The sequence below is a fragment of the Taudactylus pleione genome, unplaced genomic scaffold, assembly GCF_031769625.1.
Source record: "Taudactylus pleione unplaced genomic scaffold, aTauple2 ptg000374l, whole genome shotgun sequence".
Classification (NCBI taxonomy): Eukaryota; Metazoa; Chordata; class Amphibia; order Anura; family Myobatrachidae; genus Taudactylus; species Taudactylus pleione.
In genome coordinates, this window is record NW_028284775.1 from 584,668 (window position 1) to 602,163 (window position 17,496).

Sequence of the window (17,496 nt, forward strand, 5' to 3'; positions counted from 1 at the left end):
CCTTTGGTGGGCGTGCCGGGGGCGTGCCTCCCTGACGGGGGCGTTCCCACGGGAACGCCTCCCGCCAGAAGCCGGCCCATTGACATCACTAGTGATGTCAGTGGGAGTGATTTTGGCTCTGATAGAGCCAAAATCACTCCGGAGCTTGCGGTTGAAAACCTCAACCGCAGGCTCCGGCTCGCAATTTCGATGGTCGCGATGGTCACGACCATCGCGGCCATCAAAATGCACACTCGTATAGCCTGTGGGTGGTGACCCACAGCTATACGAGCGTCCTGGAGGACACTCCATGAAAATGGAGCCCGGCCCTCATGCAGAGCGTGCGCTCTGCTCAGAGCGTACGGCTCTGAATGAGGGCCAAAGTTTTTTCATGCATCAGTATTTAGTGGAAAATTATTTGGCTGTAAAAATACAAATTTAGCTTGTATTATTTTTGTTTACTAATGAGACTTTTATTAAAATATATACACAAAAGTCACCGATAAAATACTAAAAGTCAACATGTCACCTATGTTCAGTGGAGTCAGTCATTCTGCTGGACCAGCGTGGCTTATCTCTACCACTATGTATCAGGACTTCTATTCACCAGGTTCTAACTCTCATTAAACAGATTATTATTATTATTATTATTATTATCATTTATTTATATGGTGCCACAAGTGTTCCGCAGCGCCTTACACAGTACATAGACAAAAAAGTAACCATTGACATACAATACAATACAATACAGGACATGGATAAACATTGCTATATTAGCAACCTTAACGCCCGTATAAGCAGCCAAGTGTTAGTTGCCCTAGTGGGGAGTAAGAGATAAATTAAATTACAGTAGGGAGAAGCACAAGAGGGTAGAGTGCCCTGCTCGAAAGAGCTTACATTCTTTAAGATAGGCTACAATGCATACTTGCCGACAATCTGGCTGCTCCTTCCGGGAGGGAGCAGCCAGATCGGCAGACCACGGGGTGTGGCCGGCAAAAGGGGGCGTGGCCAAAGGAGCTGAGGTCGGTTTGCGGGCGTGACAGGGGGCGAGGTCACGCGATCGCGTCACTTTAGCCCCAAAATGACGCGAATCGCGTCAGCGCCCCCCCGCTGCGGGGGTTAATCAGGTAATCGGGAGGGGGGGGTCGGGGGATCGGCGGCAGGCGGGAGGCTTGCCTGCCTTTCCGGGGGGGCAGGAGCTGCACCCGTTTATCGGGAGGCTCCCGCCCGAATCGGGAGGTTAGGCAACCCTGCTACAATGTTATGAGCAGATTCAATTAAGAGAGAGATTCTGTTGTAACCGCTTGTGCAGATATCCATCCATTACAGTATGGGAACCCTGCTTGTTTTTGCACCTCTATGGGGTGCAAGCTGAAACAAGCGAGATTTTCCTGTCTAGTTCTCAAAATGGCTTCCTACACTGTATACTGGTGCAGTGTCATAACAGGGCGTCAGTACGCCCTGAGCCGGTTCCGCCCCCTAAACGCATGACATCATGCAGAGGGAGCAGGGCTGCCAGCACCGCACGGAGCATGGACACTACGGGCGGCACTGCCCCAGCGATAGTGGCTGCAGGGGGCTGTTCCAGGCACCCTGCTAGCCAGAAGAAAGTGCAGTGGGGAAGTGAAGGTGCCATCCCTGCACCACTTGCAAACCCCCTAGTTACGGCCCTGTAGTGGGGACAAGTGAACTTTAACCCTTGTACAATATGCAACAAGTTATTCTGGAACAGAAGCTCACAGCATAAAAAGGAAGTGATTCCAGCTCTCTGTATGTGTCGGTTTATATACAAGCACATCAGAGCCTCATTTGACCAAAAAATCTGTACAGAAATGATTAGACTCAGCATTTTCTATGTATTGTAAATGTTACTGTGTCATATTGCTTCACAGGAATTTGTCATAGAAGATATGAAAAAACTGTAACTTCTCATTTTCTACAATATTATATGCCTATGCAGGAGATATCTGAAATAAATAGATATGTTCACTAATAGATATTTATTTTGTTTTCTGCTCAAATAGGATGTTATTCATAACACCACGCCCCCACTATTCACACCAGGACCTCCCCTGCTCTCACACAAGGGCCTACCCTGCTCTCACACCACGGCGTCCCTGCTCTCACACCAGGGCCTTCCCTGCTCTCACACCACGGCCTCCCCTGCTCTCACACCACGACCTCCCCTGCTCTCACACCACGGCCTTCCCGTCTCTCACACCACGGCCTCCCTGTTCTCCCCAGGGCCTTCCCTGCAGGGCCTCCCCTGCTCTCACACCACGGCCTCCCCGGCTCTCACACCAGGACCTCCCCTGCTCTCACACAAGGGCCTACCCTGCTCTCACACCACGGCCTCCCTGCTCTCACACCACGGCCTCCCCGGCTCTCACACCAGGACCTCCCCTGCTCTCACACCACGGCCTCCCCTGCTCTCACACCACGGCCTCCCCTGCCCTCTCACACCACGGCCTCCCCTGCTCTCTCACACCACGGCCTCCCCTGCTCTCTCACACCACGGCCTCCCCTGCCCTCTCACACCACGGCCTCCCCTGCTCTCTCACACCACGGCCTCCCCTGCTCTCACACCACGGCCTCCCCTGCTCTCTCACACCACGGCCTCCCCTGCTCTCTCACACCACGGCCTTCCCTGCTCTCACACCACGGCCTCCCCTGCTGTCACACCAGGGCCTCCCCGGCTCTCACACCAGGGCCTCCCCTGCTCTCACACCACGGCCTCCCCTGCTCTCACACCACGGCCTCCCCTGCTCTCTCAGGCGCCTATTTATCATCACTTATTTTTCATAAAAGCATGTGAAAATTAACATTTGGAAAAAGCATTTTTTCAGAACTTGATGGTGTTACTGAACTGAACGCCACTAAAGAGATGTCGTTCAGCCCCCGATAATTTTCACAGGCTGCTGTTTACACTCAAAAACTCAAATAGCGTTAGCTACACCATTTGTACCATGAAATACAGTGTTAGTCACAGTAGCAGCATCAAACATAAAAGAAAAGAAAGACAACACAGTGTATTGCTATATAAGTTACATGTAATTCACAGCACTGGGTTTTCCAGCAACTGTAAGGTTTTTTTTTTGCAGTTTTGAAAATGACCTCTACTCTCTTTTTAGAGATTGATGTTGTGGGGAGATGTGCATATGGCTAGCAGAGCTTGTGTGCACATCTCCCCACTTCCAATTTGAGAATGTTTTTTTCTGCCATATATTACCACCACTATGAATAGGATTAGATTGGTGGGACGGGATTAACTGTAATGTTTAATGTCCAAATGTGCTTGATGTACCCCTGAGGAAGTCATTAAGATGAAACATGTAGGGTGATTAAGTATTTAAGGTACCACCACGTACTGTAGGTACTAAATCTGGCCAGAGCTCACACCCTCTAGTAGGGAGGGATAGAAATTATATGTCATCACACCGCAAGTTGGTTCCTACATATTTTACTGAACAATGTATATTTTTAAATATATTTTTGAACTACTGTACACTATGAGGCCTCTGGCCAATTTTTGTTGAGTGCTTCTGGTGCAAGGGTCTGATTCCAGAATTATCTCCAATTTGAAAAATCTGCATGCAGCCTTTGGTCCAGAAGAAATTCATTATTTCCATTGCTCTACCTAAATGAGGAGATTCCAAGGTGTGGGAATCCATTACATTCATAGGGATCCAATTCCCTTTGGACCAATGGACTTTGTAGGACTCTATGGGCCTGATTCAGCAGCGATTGCAATTGCAACTATGTACGCAGATTGAGCAATTGTTAGTCATTAAGTATTAGTCTGCACCACACAGCACGTGTACGGCAGTTGCACTGTGATTACGCACGCAGATAGGAATCCATCGCAAAGTGAGTGACAGGCCGTGAGTGTTTGGGGTGGTGATGGTGGAGCGGTTGGAGACACGCAGGCGTGCCTGCCTGTTTGAACGCTGTTGTTTGGATGTGCAAAGATTAGCCGCTGCGATTGCTTATGCAGCTTTAGAGCCTTCTGCGTGCGATACCTCAGCTGCAAGGGAAAAGTATCACTTTTCCGAAAAGCTGACTCCGCAAAAACAGCAGCTATTCGGAAGTGATACTTTTGTACTAAGACATGATGAATGCCTCCAAAACATTTTTTAAACTCGCAGCGAGTTTAAAACATAATTATCACTAGTGATAAATGTCATGATGAATAGGCCCCTTTTTCACATATGAGGGAGAGAGCCAGCAAACACTACTCTTGCACACAGATCCACTAAATTAATAAAACACCAATGGTCACACTACACTAGCTGATATGTACAGTATGCATCCATTACCGTGCAACTTTGAGGCAATGACAGATGATCTTTAAATAGATAAACCTGATATACAGTATCTAGACTAATCTATGCACAGTTCATGGCATTTTAAATATTAAACAGTACTATACTATTTAGAGCTCTTTCATTTATTTTACAAAAATAAATATATTTTTACTTTACCTGATCCCACAGTTCAGTTTTGGTTAAAAGCCAAAGGATGGAATCAGTAGCAGCAGACCAGGACAGATCCCAGTATGGCTCCCCACACCCTCACTCAGGGCCTGATTCAGAGATGTACGTTGTAGCACAGCGGTGTAGCAGCTGTGCTACAGTATGCAAAAGCCACAGGAGGCGTATTGTGTAAATAGATGCCTCTTACCGGATTTTGTGATCCGCTGCTGAGTCCGGAGAAGTAGCATCGGATCACTTGTATGACCATCGCACAACTGAGTAACCCTCATGCCGACCCCCCCATTTCCAATAACTCAGCCCATTGTCGACTTCTTCCCCTCCCCAAGACCACCACAGAATGGCAGGCTTAGGGGGCACTGCGACCGGCATTGTAGACACCAATCTGTATCTGTGTAGACACCATTGGGTTTGCGTACAACTCTGAATCAGGCTCTCAGATAGGTATGGAAGGGTCAGATTCAAAATGATCAGGGGTCTCTCAATGCACTGGGGTCTTTTGAATAGCAGTGACATTATCCCACCCCTGTGGTCAACTACATGGTTTGCTGGTAGCATTTGAGGACTGAACTTGAGAAGCCCTGAGTTATACTATTATCACATGGGTGGGATTTTACTTCAACAAGTTAAGAGGCCCTTAGAGGCCCTACATCCCACAATTCATGCCTACAAAGTGTACTTACAATAGTGACCCTCAACTCAAATCATTTTTACATTCTCCTAATCACTTTATACTCTGATGTCATCTCATGCCCCGCCACAGATCATTTTATGTCATAAGCAAGATGAATTAATTCCCCACCAATCAATTAATGACATCATGTAAATTCATGCCCCCAACTCCCTAAGATAAGTTCTTGGCATCCAGGTCAAATAATGTCTTACCACCATCATAGTAATTGCTATTCCAGACCCCCAAACTCTACCCCCACCCAGACACAAAAACCACCTCAATTGATTTCTCCCCGTACCTTAAATTAATATCTTCCCAGTTCCTTGATTTAAATTCTTTACAACTCACTAGCTCATCTACAGTGCATTTGAGCACTGCTACTAAAGATATATAGTGGTTGGATCAGTCAATCCTAATAGAACTCCTGCTCCGTAGGCCAGCTTTCCACTGATAAATGGGAATAGTTGCTTCTATATACATCATGTTTATAGAATTATTGGAATGTATTCCCTACACCACAGAGCAAGGGTATCCCTAGGTGACCTCATTTGAGATAATTAATGATTCAATTAGACTAATTCTCACGTGTACACTAAGAATATACCTAAACATGGCTTTAGTATTAAAGGAAGAATTTAGAGTTCCTAATATGTTTCATGCAAGCTTTTTTTAAATTATTAATGTACTATAATTTGCTAGTTTTTCTATTAAAAATGTGGTCATACTTTTATTGGTTCTCTTTCTATAATTATAATGCACACATTCAAAAGAATGTGAATTGAAAAATGCATATATTTACCATATGTAGAGATATACGCATCTGCATGTAGCTTACTACAAGTGATTACTTGCACTTGCCCTATATGAGGTGTAAAAGATACACCACCTAAAATAAATATACTCCCTTGGGTTGGGTATGAAATACCAACGGCTAGGAAGTCGTCTAACTAAACCCCAACACTGCAAGCCCGAACGCTGAAAATCCTGACTGGGGCTGGTAAGTACCCTAACCCTCCCCTCTCCCCCCTCTAAACCTAACCCTCCCTTAGGAGTGATAACCCTAACCTCCCCCTGCCGGTGGTGCCTAACCCTAACCTCTCCTTGGGGGTGCCTAAACCTAACCACCCCTCCCCGCACCCTAAACCTAACCGTCCTGGGGTGGTGCCTAACCCTAACCTCCCCTCGGGTGCCTAAAGTTAACACCCCCCCGCAGCTAAGCGCTACCACTCCCCGGCTTACTTTCATTCAGGAAGCCGTCTGTCTAGATTACGGTGTCGGGATTTAGATGGGCGTCGGTATATCAATGCCTGTCTTTAGTCCCGCGTCTGTATTTAGTCAGACAGCCTCCCGGTTGTCAGCATTTTGACTATATCCCATTCCCTTATGTTCAAGTCTGCATAGGTCACACTTGTGTGCACGTCCCTTCACACCCCATTCCACTTCTCTGGTCATAAGTGTAGATATGATCAAAATATATGTGGCTCCAAATTGCCATAGTTGTGTGCACCAAATGGATGTATGTTCATCTCTGCATTAGCCTCAATATACACTCATCAGCCATAAAACTAAAACCACCTGCCCAATATTGTGTAGGCCCCCCTTGTGCCACCAAAACAGCTTCTGCTTCTAACATCTTGGTGCCAGAACCCTTGGTATCGGGCACTAAGTCATTAGAAGCAGATCCTTTAACTTCTAACTTGCGAGGTGGGGCCTCAATGGCTCAGACTTGTTTTTCCAGCACATCCCACAGATGTTCGAATTGAAATCTAGGAAATTTGGAAACCAAGTCAACACCCTGAACTCATGTTACTCAAATTATTCCTGAACAAATTTTGCAGTGTGGCAGAGCACATTATCCTGCTGAAAGAGGCCATTGCCATCAGGGAGTATTATTGCCATGAAAGGGGTGTACTTGGTCCACATCAATGTTTAGGTAGGTGGTATGTGTCAAAGTAACATCCACATGAATGCTAGGACCCAAGGTTTTTCAGCAGAACATTGCCCAGAGCATTACACTGCCTCCACTGGCTTGCCTTTTACCCATAGTGCATCCTGGTGCCATCTCTTCCCCAGGTAAATGACATGCACACACCCAGCTGTCCACATGATGTAAAAACAAATGTGATTTATCAGACCAGACCACCTTCTTCCATTGCTCCATGGTCAAGTTCTAAAGCTCATGTGCCCATTGTAGGTATCTTCAGTGGTGGACAGGGGTCAGCATGGACACTTTGACCGGTCTGTGGCTACACTGCAAGCTGCAATGCACTGTGTGTTCTGAAATCTTTCTATTATAGTCAGTATTAACTTTTTCAGCAATTTGTGCTACAGTAGCTCTTCTGTGGGATATTACCAGACAGGCTAGCCTTCACTCCCAATGTGACACAAGACATGTTACACAATGTCTTGTGTAAATAGACGCCTCTTGCCGACTAGTGTGATTGCGCAGTGCTGCTACATCAGAAGACACAGGCACAGTCCTCGGCACATCCAGCGTGTCAATTATTCTTTGGCTTAGGGGGCACATGTACAGATCTTCCGCAGGTGCAGACCGCCCACCATCGGAGTTGTATGCAAACCATCAGATTTGCGTACAACTCTGAATCGGGCCTTAGGGGTTTATTTACAAATTCTAGTGTTGTAAAAGCCGACACTTATGTTTGTATTTATGCCCGATATGTAAATGGGCAATGCTTTTTATTGCAAGAGATGGCTAGTAAAAGCACTTCCCTTTTAAATATCAGGCATAAACATGAAGAGAAGTGTTGAGTTTTACAGCGTAATGTAATTTAGTGACTCAAGAATGATCTGCATATTTTTCTTCTATTTGATCATGTTATAGAATCTGACTGAGAATAGTATAGCGAGATTGCATTGTGTGCAGTATTGGAAAATCCAGTATTTGCATACAAGGGCATATTAAGTGGGGAGGGGGCTAAAGTGACTAAAATCTAATGCTGCGCCAGAGTACACTGCGCATGCGCAGGTCTCCAGAAAAATGGGGCGGTGGCCATATTCCTGCTGATTTTCTACTGAGCATGCACAAATCACCGGGGAAGTGGTACTACTTGCTGACCTTTTGACTGCCTACTCTGGGAAGAGGCAAAAGGTCGGTAAGTATGCTCTCTGTAGTCCCGCGTTGGCAGCAGCAGTGCTGCAGAAATCACAGGTAAAATGGAGTGGCGACCATTTCTCCGGTGATCTGTGCATGGGCAGAGGGGGCGGGGCTTGGCAGAGGGCAGAGCTCAGCAGTGGTGGTCGTGTCTGGGGCATGTCAACATGATTTCATTTTGTAGCCCCGCCTCCCGCTATGCACTGATGCTATTATTACCGGTATTGTGAAGAGTAGTGCGTAGCCACAATGACACAATTCAAGATGAATTGCATCATCGGCCGCCTGTTCCAGCCACTTCTCTGGAGAAGGGGGCGGCAGCGGCTCCAGGAGACTTCTACACATTTCCTTTGCACCCGCTTTTCAGGCCGTTCTGAGAGGGTAGGCAAGTATGACAAAGAGGTAAGTAATAAGTAGCGTTCCCACTAGGCTGTTTTAGCGGGGCGCCTCGCCCTGCCCTATTTCTAAAGGGCAAAAAGCACCCGTCCCAACCGCGGGTTGCAGTGTCCCGCGGGTGGGGAAAACTGTGGTGTAACAGTCACCGCTGGTGAATGGATGCCAGTTGCATGCACCCAGCATCCATTCACACTGACAGCAGTGCTTGGGGACAGCCCGGCATGTCCGTAAGTGCCAAGCACCGCTCCAAGAGTGACGAAAAGGGGATGCATCTTAAAGACACGCCCCCTTTTCCTTGGCCATGCCCCCTTTTCGCGATGTGCCATTTCTCTAGGTCCGGCCCTGACCCATTATTGATATGCCACTGTTTGAATTAAAACTGAACTAAATGATAGTAGAACAGTTGGGATAACATGCAATGTCTCAAAGCACATATTGTCTCAAATGATTTCAAGAACATGACAGTATGTTCAGTGTGCTCCAATTGTGTCATCAGTCAACAGATCTAAATCCAATAGAACATCTTTGGGTTGGTGAAATGGAAATGGAAAATTTGAAGCATTAGGGATATATTAATCACAATCTGCATCTAAGATGCGGGTGGGTTGTGATAATATCGGCCAAATTCACATTGCGATATTTGAATACATGGAGAGGATGTATTAAATATCGCATGCAGGGACAGAGCTTGCGAGAAAGCTCTGTCCCTGCGAATCCTCTCTGCACTTTCAGGATTTTTTAGCTAAAAATACTGTGACAGTGTGACTGCACATGCACCGCCAGCTACCCCCCCCATGAATCCACGCAACCCCCCCACCGCAACCACTTTGCCGCGACCACCACCACCCCTCCCCCCGCGACCACCCCCCACTCAGTTTACACTTACATGCCCGTGATCTGTTCTCCGATGAGGTCCTGTGGGACTCCGGTCAGCTGGTTTCTGAGCTCATGCATTATGACCCCGGTCAGCTGCTCTATGCTGTAAACTGAGATGCCGCCATAGAGCAGCTGACCGGGGTCACAGTGCAGGAGCATGGAGACCAGCTAAATGGAGTCCCAGACGACCTCACCGGAGCACCAATAACCGGTCCCTGGTCCCAGTCCCTGTAAGTGTTGTTTTGGGTTTTTTTTTACTATTTTTATTTTAAAGTGTTCAGCTTGTGGTCTATTTAAACCACAAAGCTGATCACAGGGGCCAGCTCCTGTCTTTGCTATGCCTGTTAGAGCCAAACAGGAGTCGGGGAAATGGAGGAAAACCTGCAAAACATAATCTGAAGATGGCGTTATTATCACAGGGCTTTCCCTGTTATTGTTTTACAATTCATTTTTAGTAAATCTGAGCAGATCACATTTCCCATTACAAGTATGGGAAGTGCGATTTGCTTACTAAAAATGTGTGAATTGAAGGGCTTTGAGTAGTCTTTTACGAAAATTGCTCCAAAAGACGTTTAATACAGTTAGGTGAAACTAAAATAATGTAAAAAGGGTGTGAAAAAGGGATGCAATCGGGAAGCCAGCTGACATTATACCTACAGCCGGCTTCCCGACTGTCATATCCCAGCGAGGGTGAAATGACCGGCGTCTAGATGTAGACGCCGCTCATTTCACCGATGCCGGGAGACCGGCGCCCGGCACCCCGATCAAAGGGATGCTGGGCGCCACGAGCAGACAGCCGCGTGGGGGGGAGGGTTAGGTTTAGGGCTCCCGGGGGGGACTTAGGCTTAGGCACCCCCCCGGGAGGTTAGGCTTAGGCTAGGGGGAGGGAGGGTTAGGGTTAGGCATCCCCGGGGGTAGGTTAGGGTTTGGCCCCCCCGGGGGACTTAGGTTTGGGTAGCGGGGAAGGGGGGGGTTAGGTTTAGGCACTTAGAGGGGGGTTAGGGTTTAGCACTTGGGGGGGAGGTTAGGGTTAGGCACCCCTAGGGGAGGGTTAGGTTAGTTAGTACTTACCTGGGGACGATCGGGATTTACAGCACTGTCGGGCTTCCGCTGCCGGGATCTTTTCCTCTGTCGGCCTGACGCTACTGGGATTCGAAATGCCAGCCATGCGGCCAGCGGTATTACATACCGATTTCGTGAAAACAGTCTTTTTACTTTTTTTTTTGTAAAAAAAGAATAATAAATATGGCTGTTAGGGACTGAGGGCCTGATTCAGCAAGGAACGCACGCTAGCAGATGCACGCACCCAGCCACTGCGAGGATATGTTAATCAATGCATACGCATGGAGACCGCAGCACAAGAAGCAGACACCCAGCAAAACATAAAGCTGTCCATCTATGCCGTGAAATCGAGTGCCATTGAAACTCCGTGTAAGCTAAGGGTAGACCTGACCCTGCCGCAGGACTTGAGAGATTCCTGCACGCAAAGAGGTGCCCGGCTGCATGTGGAGTCGCCAAGATTAATTTATGCACGCCCCTGTAACGGAGTGCGAATGCACAGGCACACCTATGTTCGGCTGACCACCCCCCTGTCACCATCCACAAACGGCACTTCCTGTAGATTTGAGTTTTCATACCTGCCTACCCTCCCGATTCCTGGATCAAGGCACAGTCTCCCAATGCCCTAGAAAATTAATTAAAATTCCTGCATTCCTCGGCTGTCGGGAATAAGCTGCTGTAGAGAGCCTTCTAACTGCAGTTCCTGCTGGCGGCCACCAGGCGGAGAGCATATGAAAGAAAGGTACCCAGAATTATAGAGCTTCGGCAACATGCCCGCCACCCTTCTGAAGTGAGGATAGTATTTACCCTCTCCTCTAGTTTTCCCTCCTATCTGCTGCTGCTCGACACAGGGCTGTGACAGATGCTGTGTGGCTGTGCTACAGGTATAGAATAGTATAGTATTACTTTACTGTTATGTATGTGTCTGGCACTATGAATGTGGGGGGTGCATGGTGCTACTGTATGGGTATGGGGGCTGTATGCTGGGCACTATGAGTTTGTGGGTATAAGGGGTATATGTTGATGACTGTATGGGTATGGGGGGTGTATGATGGGCACTGTGTCAGTGTGGGTATGGGGTGTGCATGCTGGGCACTGTATGGGTATGGGGTGTGCATGCTGGGCACTGTATGGGTGTGTATGCTGGGCACTGTGTTGGTATGGGGTGTGTATGCTGGGCACTGTGTGAGTGTGTGGGTATGGAGGGGGTGTATACTGACCACTGTGTTGGTATGGGAGGGTGCATGGTGATTACTGTATGAGTATGGGGGGTGTATGCTGGGCAGTGTGTAAATATGGGGCACTGTGTGGGTATGAGGGGGTGTATACTAGACACTGTATGGGTAAGGGGTATACTTGCCTATCCTCCCGCATCCTGCGAAGTCTCCCGGTTCCCTGAATGGCAATAGATACGCCCACAGGTGGAGTTAGACACACCCTTTGAGCAGAGCATGACACGTCCTGTTAACAACGCGCCGCGTTACGCAGTCTACTACCAACTATAATCTCCCTGGAACTAGTTTTCAAAAAATCCATCCATCATTTACACCTTCCAACATTTAAGTTACAAAACAACTGGGATAAAATAGGTCATATCCTTAATCCATCTGGGCATTTTCTCTGGTTAGCAATCACAACATCCCCAAAATTGGGTGTGTTAAGGTTATAACTTTATTTCCACAGGTGAATTTTTATGTAAAAAGTTTACGCATACCAAACTAAAACCTGGCTTTAAATCATATTTTGAGAAACTTGTACCAAGTTACCAACTCTATTTAATCCTTCTGAAAATCAACCCTGCTTGTTTCTAGATTTTCCAAAATGCTATTGATAAATATATTGGTTCCATAAGGTACAGTTACTTTCCACCAAATTCTTTCCCATCTCCAGTCCTCAAGAGACCCCAATATGTAATGATTTTAGTATTTCTATCTGTGAGAACAGGAGGAATAATTACTGACCCAGACAAATAATATAATCAGTGCTGTAACTGGGCTCAATTGCGCCCTGTGCCGGCCCCGCCCCCTCAGTGTGTGACGTCATGTCCAGTGCATCATATCATTACTACACACAGATGGAATGGGGTCGCTAGTACTGGTAAGGGCATCATTGACCAGAGAGTTCTGAGGATGCTATGATCAGCTGTCCAGGCTGCAGGGTGCCTGTCTAGAATGTCCTTTAGGTGCTCTGGACAGCACTGAAGCACCGATCCTGGCTGCAGGATGCCATTCCAGGCACCCTGCTAGCCAGTTGCTGAAGCGGCACATGTCGCATATCCCTAGTTACGGCCCTGGATATAACAATACTTGCCTATATTCCCAGAATGTCAGTAAGACTCCCAAATTTAGCAGAGCTCTCCCAGACACCCATGAGAGTGGGTCAGACTGCAACACTTGAACACTTACCCAGAAAAGAGGGTGGTCCAGAGGCTCGATTACGCATTTCACAGTCCTTATGCCCACCCTCTCCCACTGCAAACTGCCCCAAATGTTGGCATTGTACAACATTTGGCAGACAATTCACAGCTCCACAATTGGGCTTCCTTCTCCAGCATCTCCCATGTGGCTGGGTGAATGGTCATCAAAAAAAAAATAAAAAATATATATATATAGTCATGTTAAAGTGCGCTCACCAGACTTAAAGCGTAGAAAGAGGTCTTTAATCACAGGAAAGCCATCACAAATATTATCAACGTTTCAGTCCTCCCTGGGACTCTTGACAAAAGTCCCAGAGAGGACTGAAATGTCGATAATATTTGTGCTGGCTTTCCTGTGAATAAGGACCCTTTTCTATGCTTTAGAAGTCTGGTGAGTGCACCTTAATATGACTCTATGCATTTGGAGCTGCTATGCTCGATAGAGGTTGCTACCCCAGCAGTCCTGGATCTTAAAAACGTGAGTGTGGACTTTTTTCTACACTATATATATATATATACTTACATGTGCATGGTTAAAGGAATTCTCAATTCAAGATCTTAAAGACCCTAGTTGAGAAGGGATGTAGTCAGGAAGCCGATGGTCTAAATGGCGACCGCCAGCTTCCCGACTGTCTAATCCCAGCAAAGTACTAATGACAGGCGTCGAAATCCCGACGCCTGTCATTAGGCCTACGCCGGGAGATTAATGCCCGGCATACCGAACGTAGGTAAGCCGGGTGCGGACAGCCTGGGGGGGGTTAGGTTTTTGGGCTCCTGGGGGGACCTAGGGTTAGGCACCCCCCGGGAGGGTTAGGTTTAGACTAGGGGAAGGGGGGGGTTAGGGTTAGACACCCCCTGGGAGACTTAGGTTTAGGCTGCAGGGAATGGGGGGTTAGGGTTAGGCACTTGGGGGGGAGGTTAGGGTTAGACACCCCTATAGGAGGGTTAGGGGGGGAATTAGGTTAGCGATACTCATCTAATTAGCAGTCGGGATCTTCACTGGTGCCGGGCTTCTGCTATCGGGATTTGAACTGCCGGCCATGCGGCCGTCGGTAATACCTACTACGCCCGTTGGGAATGACTGGTCTAACAATTTCTTATTAAGGCAATGAGTGAGACCACGAGGCAACTCATACTTTTTTACTTGTTGATAAGTAGCAGGCCTCTTAGTGACAGCAGAATTAACTAAAGACAATATATATTACCAGTTACCACCAAATAAAGAAAAATGATGGGACTGTTTTATAGTTGGTGTTAGGTTATGAAGGGTTACACAATTCCCCCTTTCCCTATAAAATTAAAACTATTTTGATAAAAGTTGTATTTTTTTTTTAAATTCCTTTCTACAGCATTCACCTTGCATATGGAACCTGAGATAAGCTTAGCTAGGCAAGCTGTTCCTAATGGAGTGTGAACCCGTCCAGGACTAAAGGGCATCTTTTGTCACACTGTAGTGCTTATTCCTGTGCTCCACCCTATTACACAGCCATTGCATTTTAAACGCAAAAGACAACTTGTTGCTACTGTATGTATGTTATTTTGCCTCTGTCATTTTTCATTTCATTTCATTTGTCAGTTCTGCAGCAATCGGTCATCTCTCCCATGTGCATGTAAATTAAATATATCAATCACTAAATGATCCTATTTAAACTGTCTGAGCACAGCTCCAATCCATAATGTGCAGCATGTAGCCTTTATACATATTGATGTTCCATCCCCTGTTGCATCTTTACAGAATGAAAAACAACCCTAATAAAAGAACAGCTGGCTGTACAGTTCTATCTATAAACCTCTACATTTAGATGATAGAACCAAAATCCTGTATAATACATATTGGCACCTGCTTTAAAACCCTATATATTGCAAAGGAACAATAATCTCACTACACTGATGTTCTTTGTCAGGTTGAGCCCTGCAGCCTAGACGGATTATGAAGATAGTTCCTAAAGGATCACAGTGGATTAGTCAATGTGTAAAGAAAGAAAACAGCTCCTTATTTTCATTAGCAACAGGAGAATTTTTATAATGCATCTATGTGCTACGTGCTTGGATATTTATGGATAAACTAAATTAAAGAAATAGTAATAAAGTTAGCATAACAAGTTAACAACAGTATAATCAGTCATATTTTTTAATAGTTAAAATTATTTTTATTTATTACGCACCTGAGATGCCGGCTCCTATCACAACCACGTCGTATTTGTTGCTCATGGCGCAAGTTGTCTTATTTCTACTTGATTTGCTCCTTTATCCCTTTGCAGCTAAACTGATGCTAGAGAGCAGAGTGAAATTGTCAAGGATCTCCTCTTATCAGCTGTCAGCAGTTCTATCTTCTAAGAGGTGGTTTTATTCTTCACAGTCTTCCGCCTCTAGACTCCTCCTTCCCCCACACTGATGTGGGAACTGAAATGATCCTCTTAGTATAGAAACCTAGAAGCTCAAATCTCTTGTGCTGAACAGAAACAGTCTGCTTTGTGCATAGATCTATTCAGCTGATCAAATCTCCTGTAGCAAACTCCCTCAAGTGGTGAAACCAGAATATAACACACACACACACACACACACACACACACACACACACACACACACACACACACACAACACAAACAAAATAACACCAGAAAAGTGATAAATGTACATGTAAGCTGACAACCATAGAAAAGGAGTTTTTCAAACAGTTGTATAACAGAAGTGCTTAAAAGCTTTATCAGCTATTTTAGTGTGTGTCTTTATGACCGTCTCATTGTGAACCGAGTAATGCTGGGTACACACCTATACAATCGTCGGGCTGTTTTTTCGATTTCGACACGTTATTTTGAAATTAAAGGGCATATTCAATTAGCCGCGGGATTGTCCTCACGACTAATTGCCGTGCCGGTCTTATTCAATTGCCGGGGATTCCTCACGCGGGAGTGCCCAAGACCCCGCACACGAGTCCCCGCAGTTGGAATTTACCTCGCAGCTCCTGTAGGTGCGAGGTAAAATCCTCATTATTACAATCAAATCGGCCTCGGCCACATTGATTCTGCAGTTTACACGGAATCAATGTGTTTACGCGCGTGAGTCCTGATTTTACAGCACGGGGAAAAGGCTATTTAATTGAATAGCTTTTCCCCGCACCGCCGGGATTTAGGACGGCAATTAGTCGCGGGGACAACCCCGGCGCTAATTGAATAAGCCCCTAAGTGTGTACGCACATTTCATCAGGTTTTGTTAAATAATAACTGGTCAAATCGAAGGAGCGCATCTTATGTGCTGTTTAATATTCATTCAATGCGACAGGACAATATCGGACCAAAAGTGAGTCATACTTGCCTACTTTTGAAAAAGAATTTCAGGGAAATTGTGAAAGCAACATTTATAGACGTGCGTTAAAGTGGACGTGTACAGCTACATCTGAGAGGCGTACATCCAAATGTAAATGAGCCCCAAAGCAGTTAGTAAGATCTATTTGTTGATGAAAACACACTGATACTTTTCAGAAAATACATGTAGCCATAGAGATCATTGTGACTTATAACCAATACAGAAAAATTATACCAATGATCCCATTTGAATATATATCACTGTTTTCCTTCTATATAACAACTTCATAAGGAAGTTAGGGAGATTGTTACTATTTCAGGAAGTCTCCCTGACAATCAGGGAGAGTTGGCAAGTATGAAGTAAAGTGTGTACCTGGGGCGTATCTAGGGGTACGAGTGCCTCTGGCAAAGTAAGGGACTGCCCTCCCCCCATATCATTTTAAATAGGGAAATGGAATAGCTGTTAAACTCAATAACACATTTATAATTTGCTTAATGTTCCCTATGATGTTTCTGCAATTGTGTGATATTTCAGTTTTGTAGTGCCATTCACATCCCACTCTGCTATTGTCCAGTTATGCTGGGCAGGGCCGGCCCAAGCCTAAATTTTTTGGTAAGCGAATATAGATTTTGGTGCCCCTTACATGTATGATAATTGTGCAATTTAAATTTAGCTTAAATATTGGTCACGTACTCCAGACACACCTGATATTAATAATTGTATAGTTTGTAAATCTAGTTCTATATGGAATAGAAATAGATGTATGGTTTTCGTTTTCAGAAGATTTCCAATAAGGCCAGATGTAGCCTTAGGCATTATGGGTGGCAAACAGGTATAGCTGAGAAAATGTAACGTCATGTAAATGAGCCAAGAGGTGAGGATAAATTATGTAGGGTCTGGCACTAAATTCAGCTCTGTAACACATAGCTACAAAAGATGTGAGTAGTGAATAAAGGTGACCCAGTTATGCCCCAAATTCAGGATATTAATGTGACAATACACAAGGTGAATCTTTAGATCAAAAGACCAGTTTTATATAAAAAAAAAATGTCATGAACACTCATAACAATATGGAAATGTGCAAATTTTGTTTAAAGTTACATAAATTAAGATCGAAATAGCCCCTGTCATATACAAGTAATGCTTTAAAAGACATCTAAATACTAGGGGTGTGCACCGGCCACTTTTC

At 45.7% G+C, this 17,496-nt stretch overlaps 1 protein-coding gene across 1 annotated transcript in view; it reads right to left on the reverse strand.

The window, feature by feature from the left end:
- The window catches only part of MAOB (monoamine oxidase B), a 96,053-nt gene extending 80,786 nt beyond the window's left edge, over positions 1 to 15,267 (reverse strand). The window contains exon 1 of the mRNA XM_088444911.1: positions 15,167 to 15,267. Within this exon, the coding sequence (XP_088301037.1) occupies positions 15,167 to 15,212 (46 nt within the window). The 5' untranslated portion in view covers positions 15,213 to 15,267. The remainder of the gene's footprint in view (positions 1 to 15,166) is intronic.
- Positions 15,268 to 17,496: the final 2,229 nt, after the last annotated feature.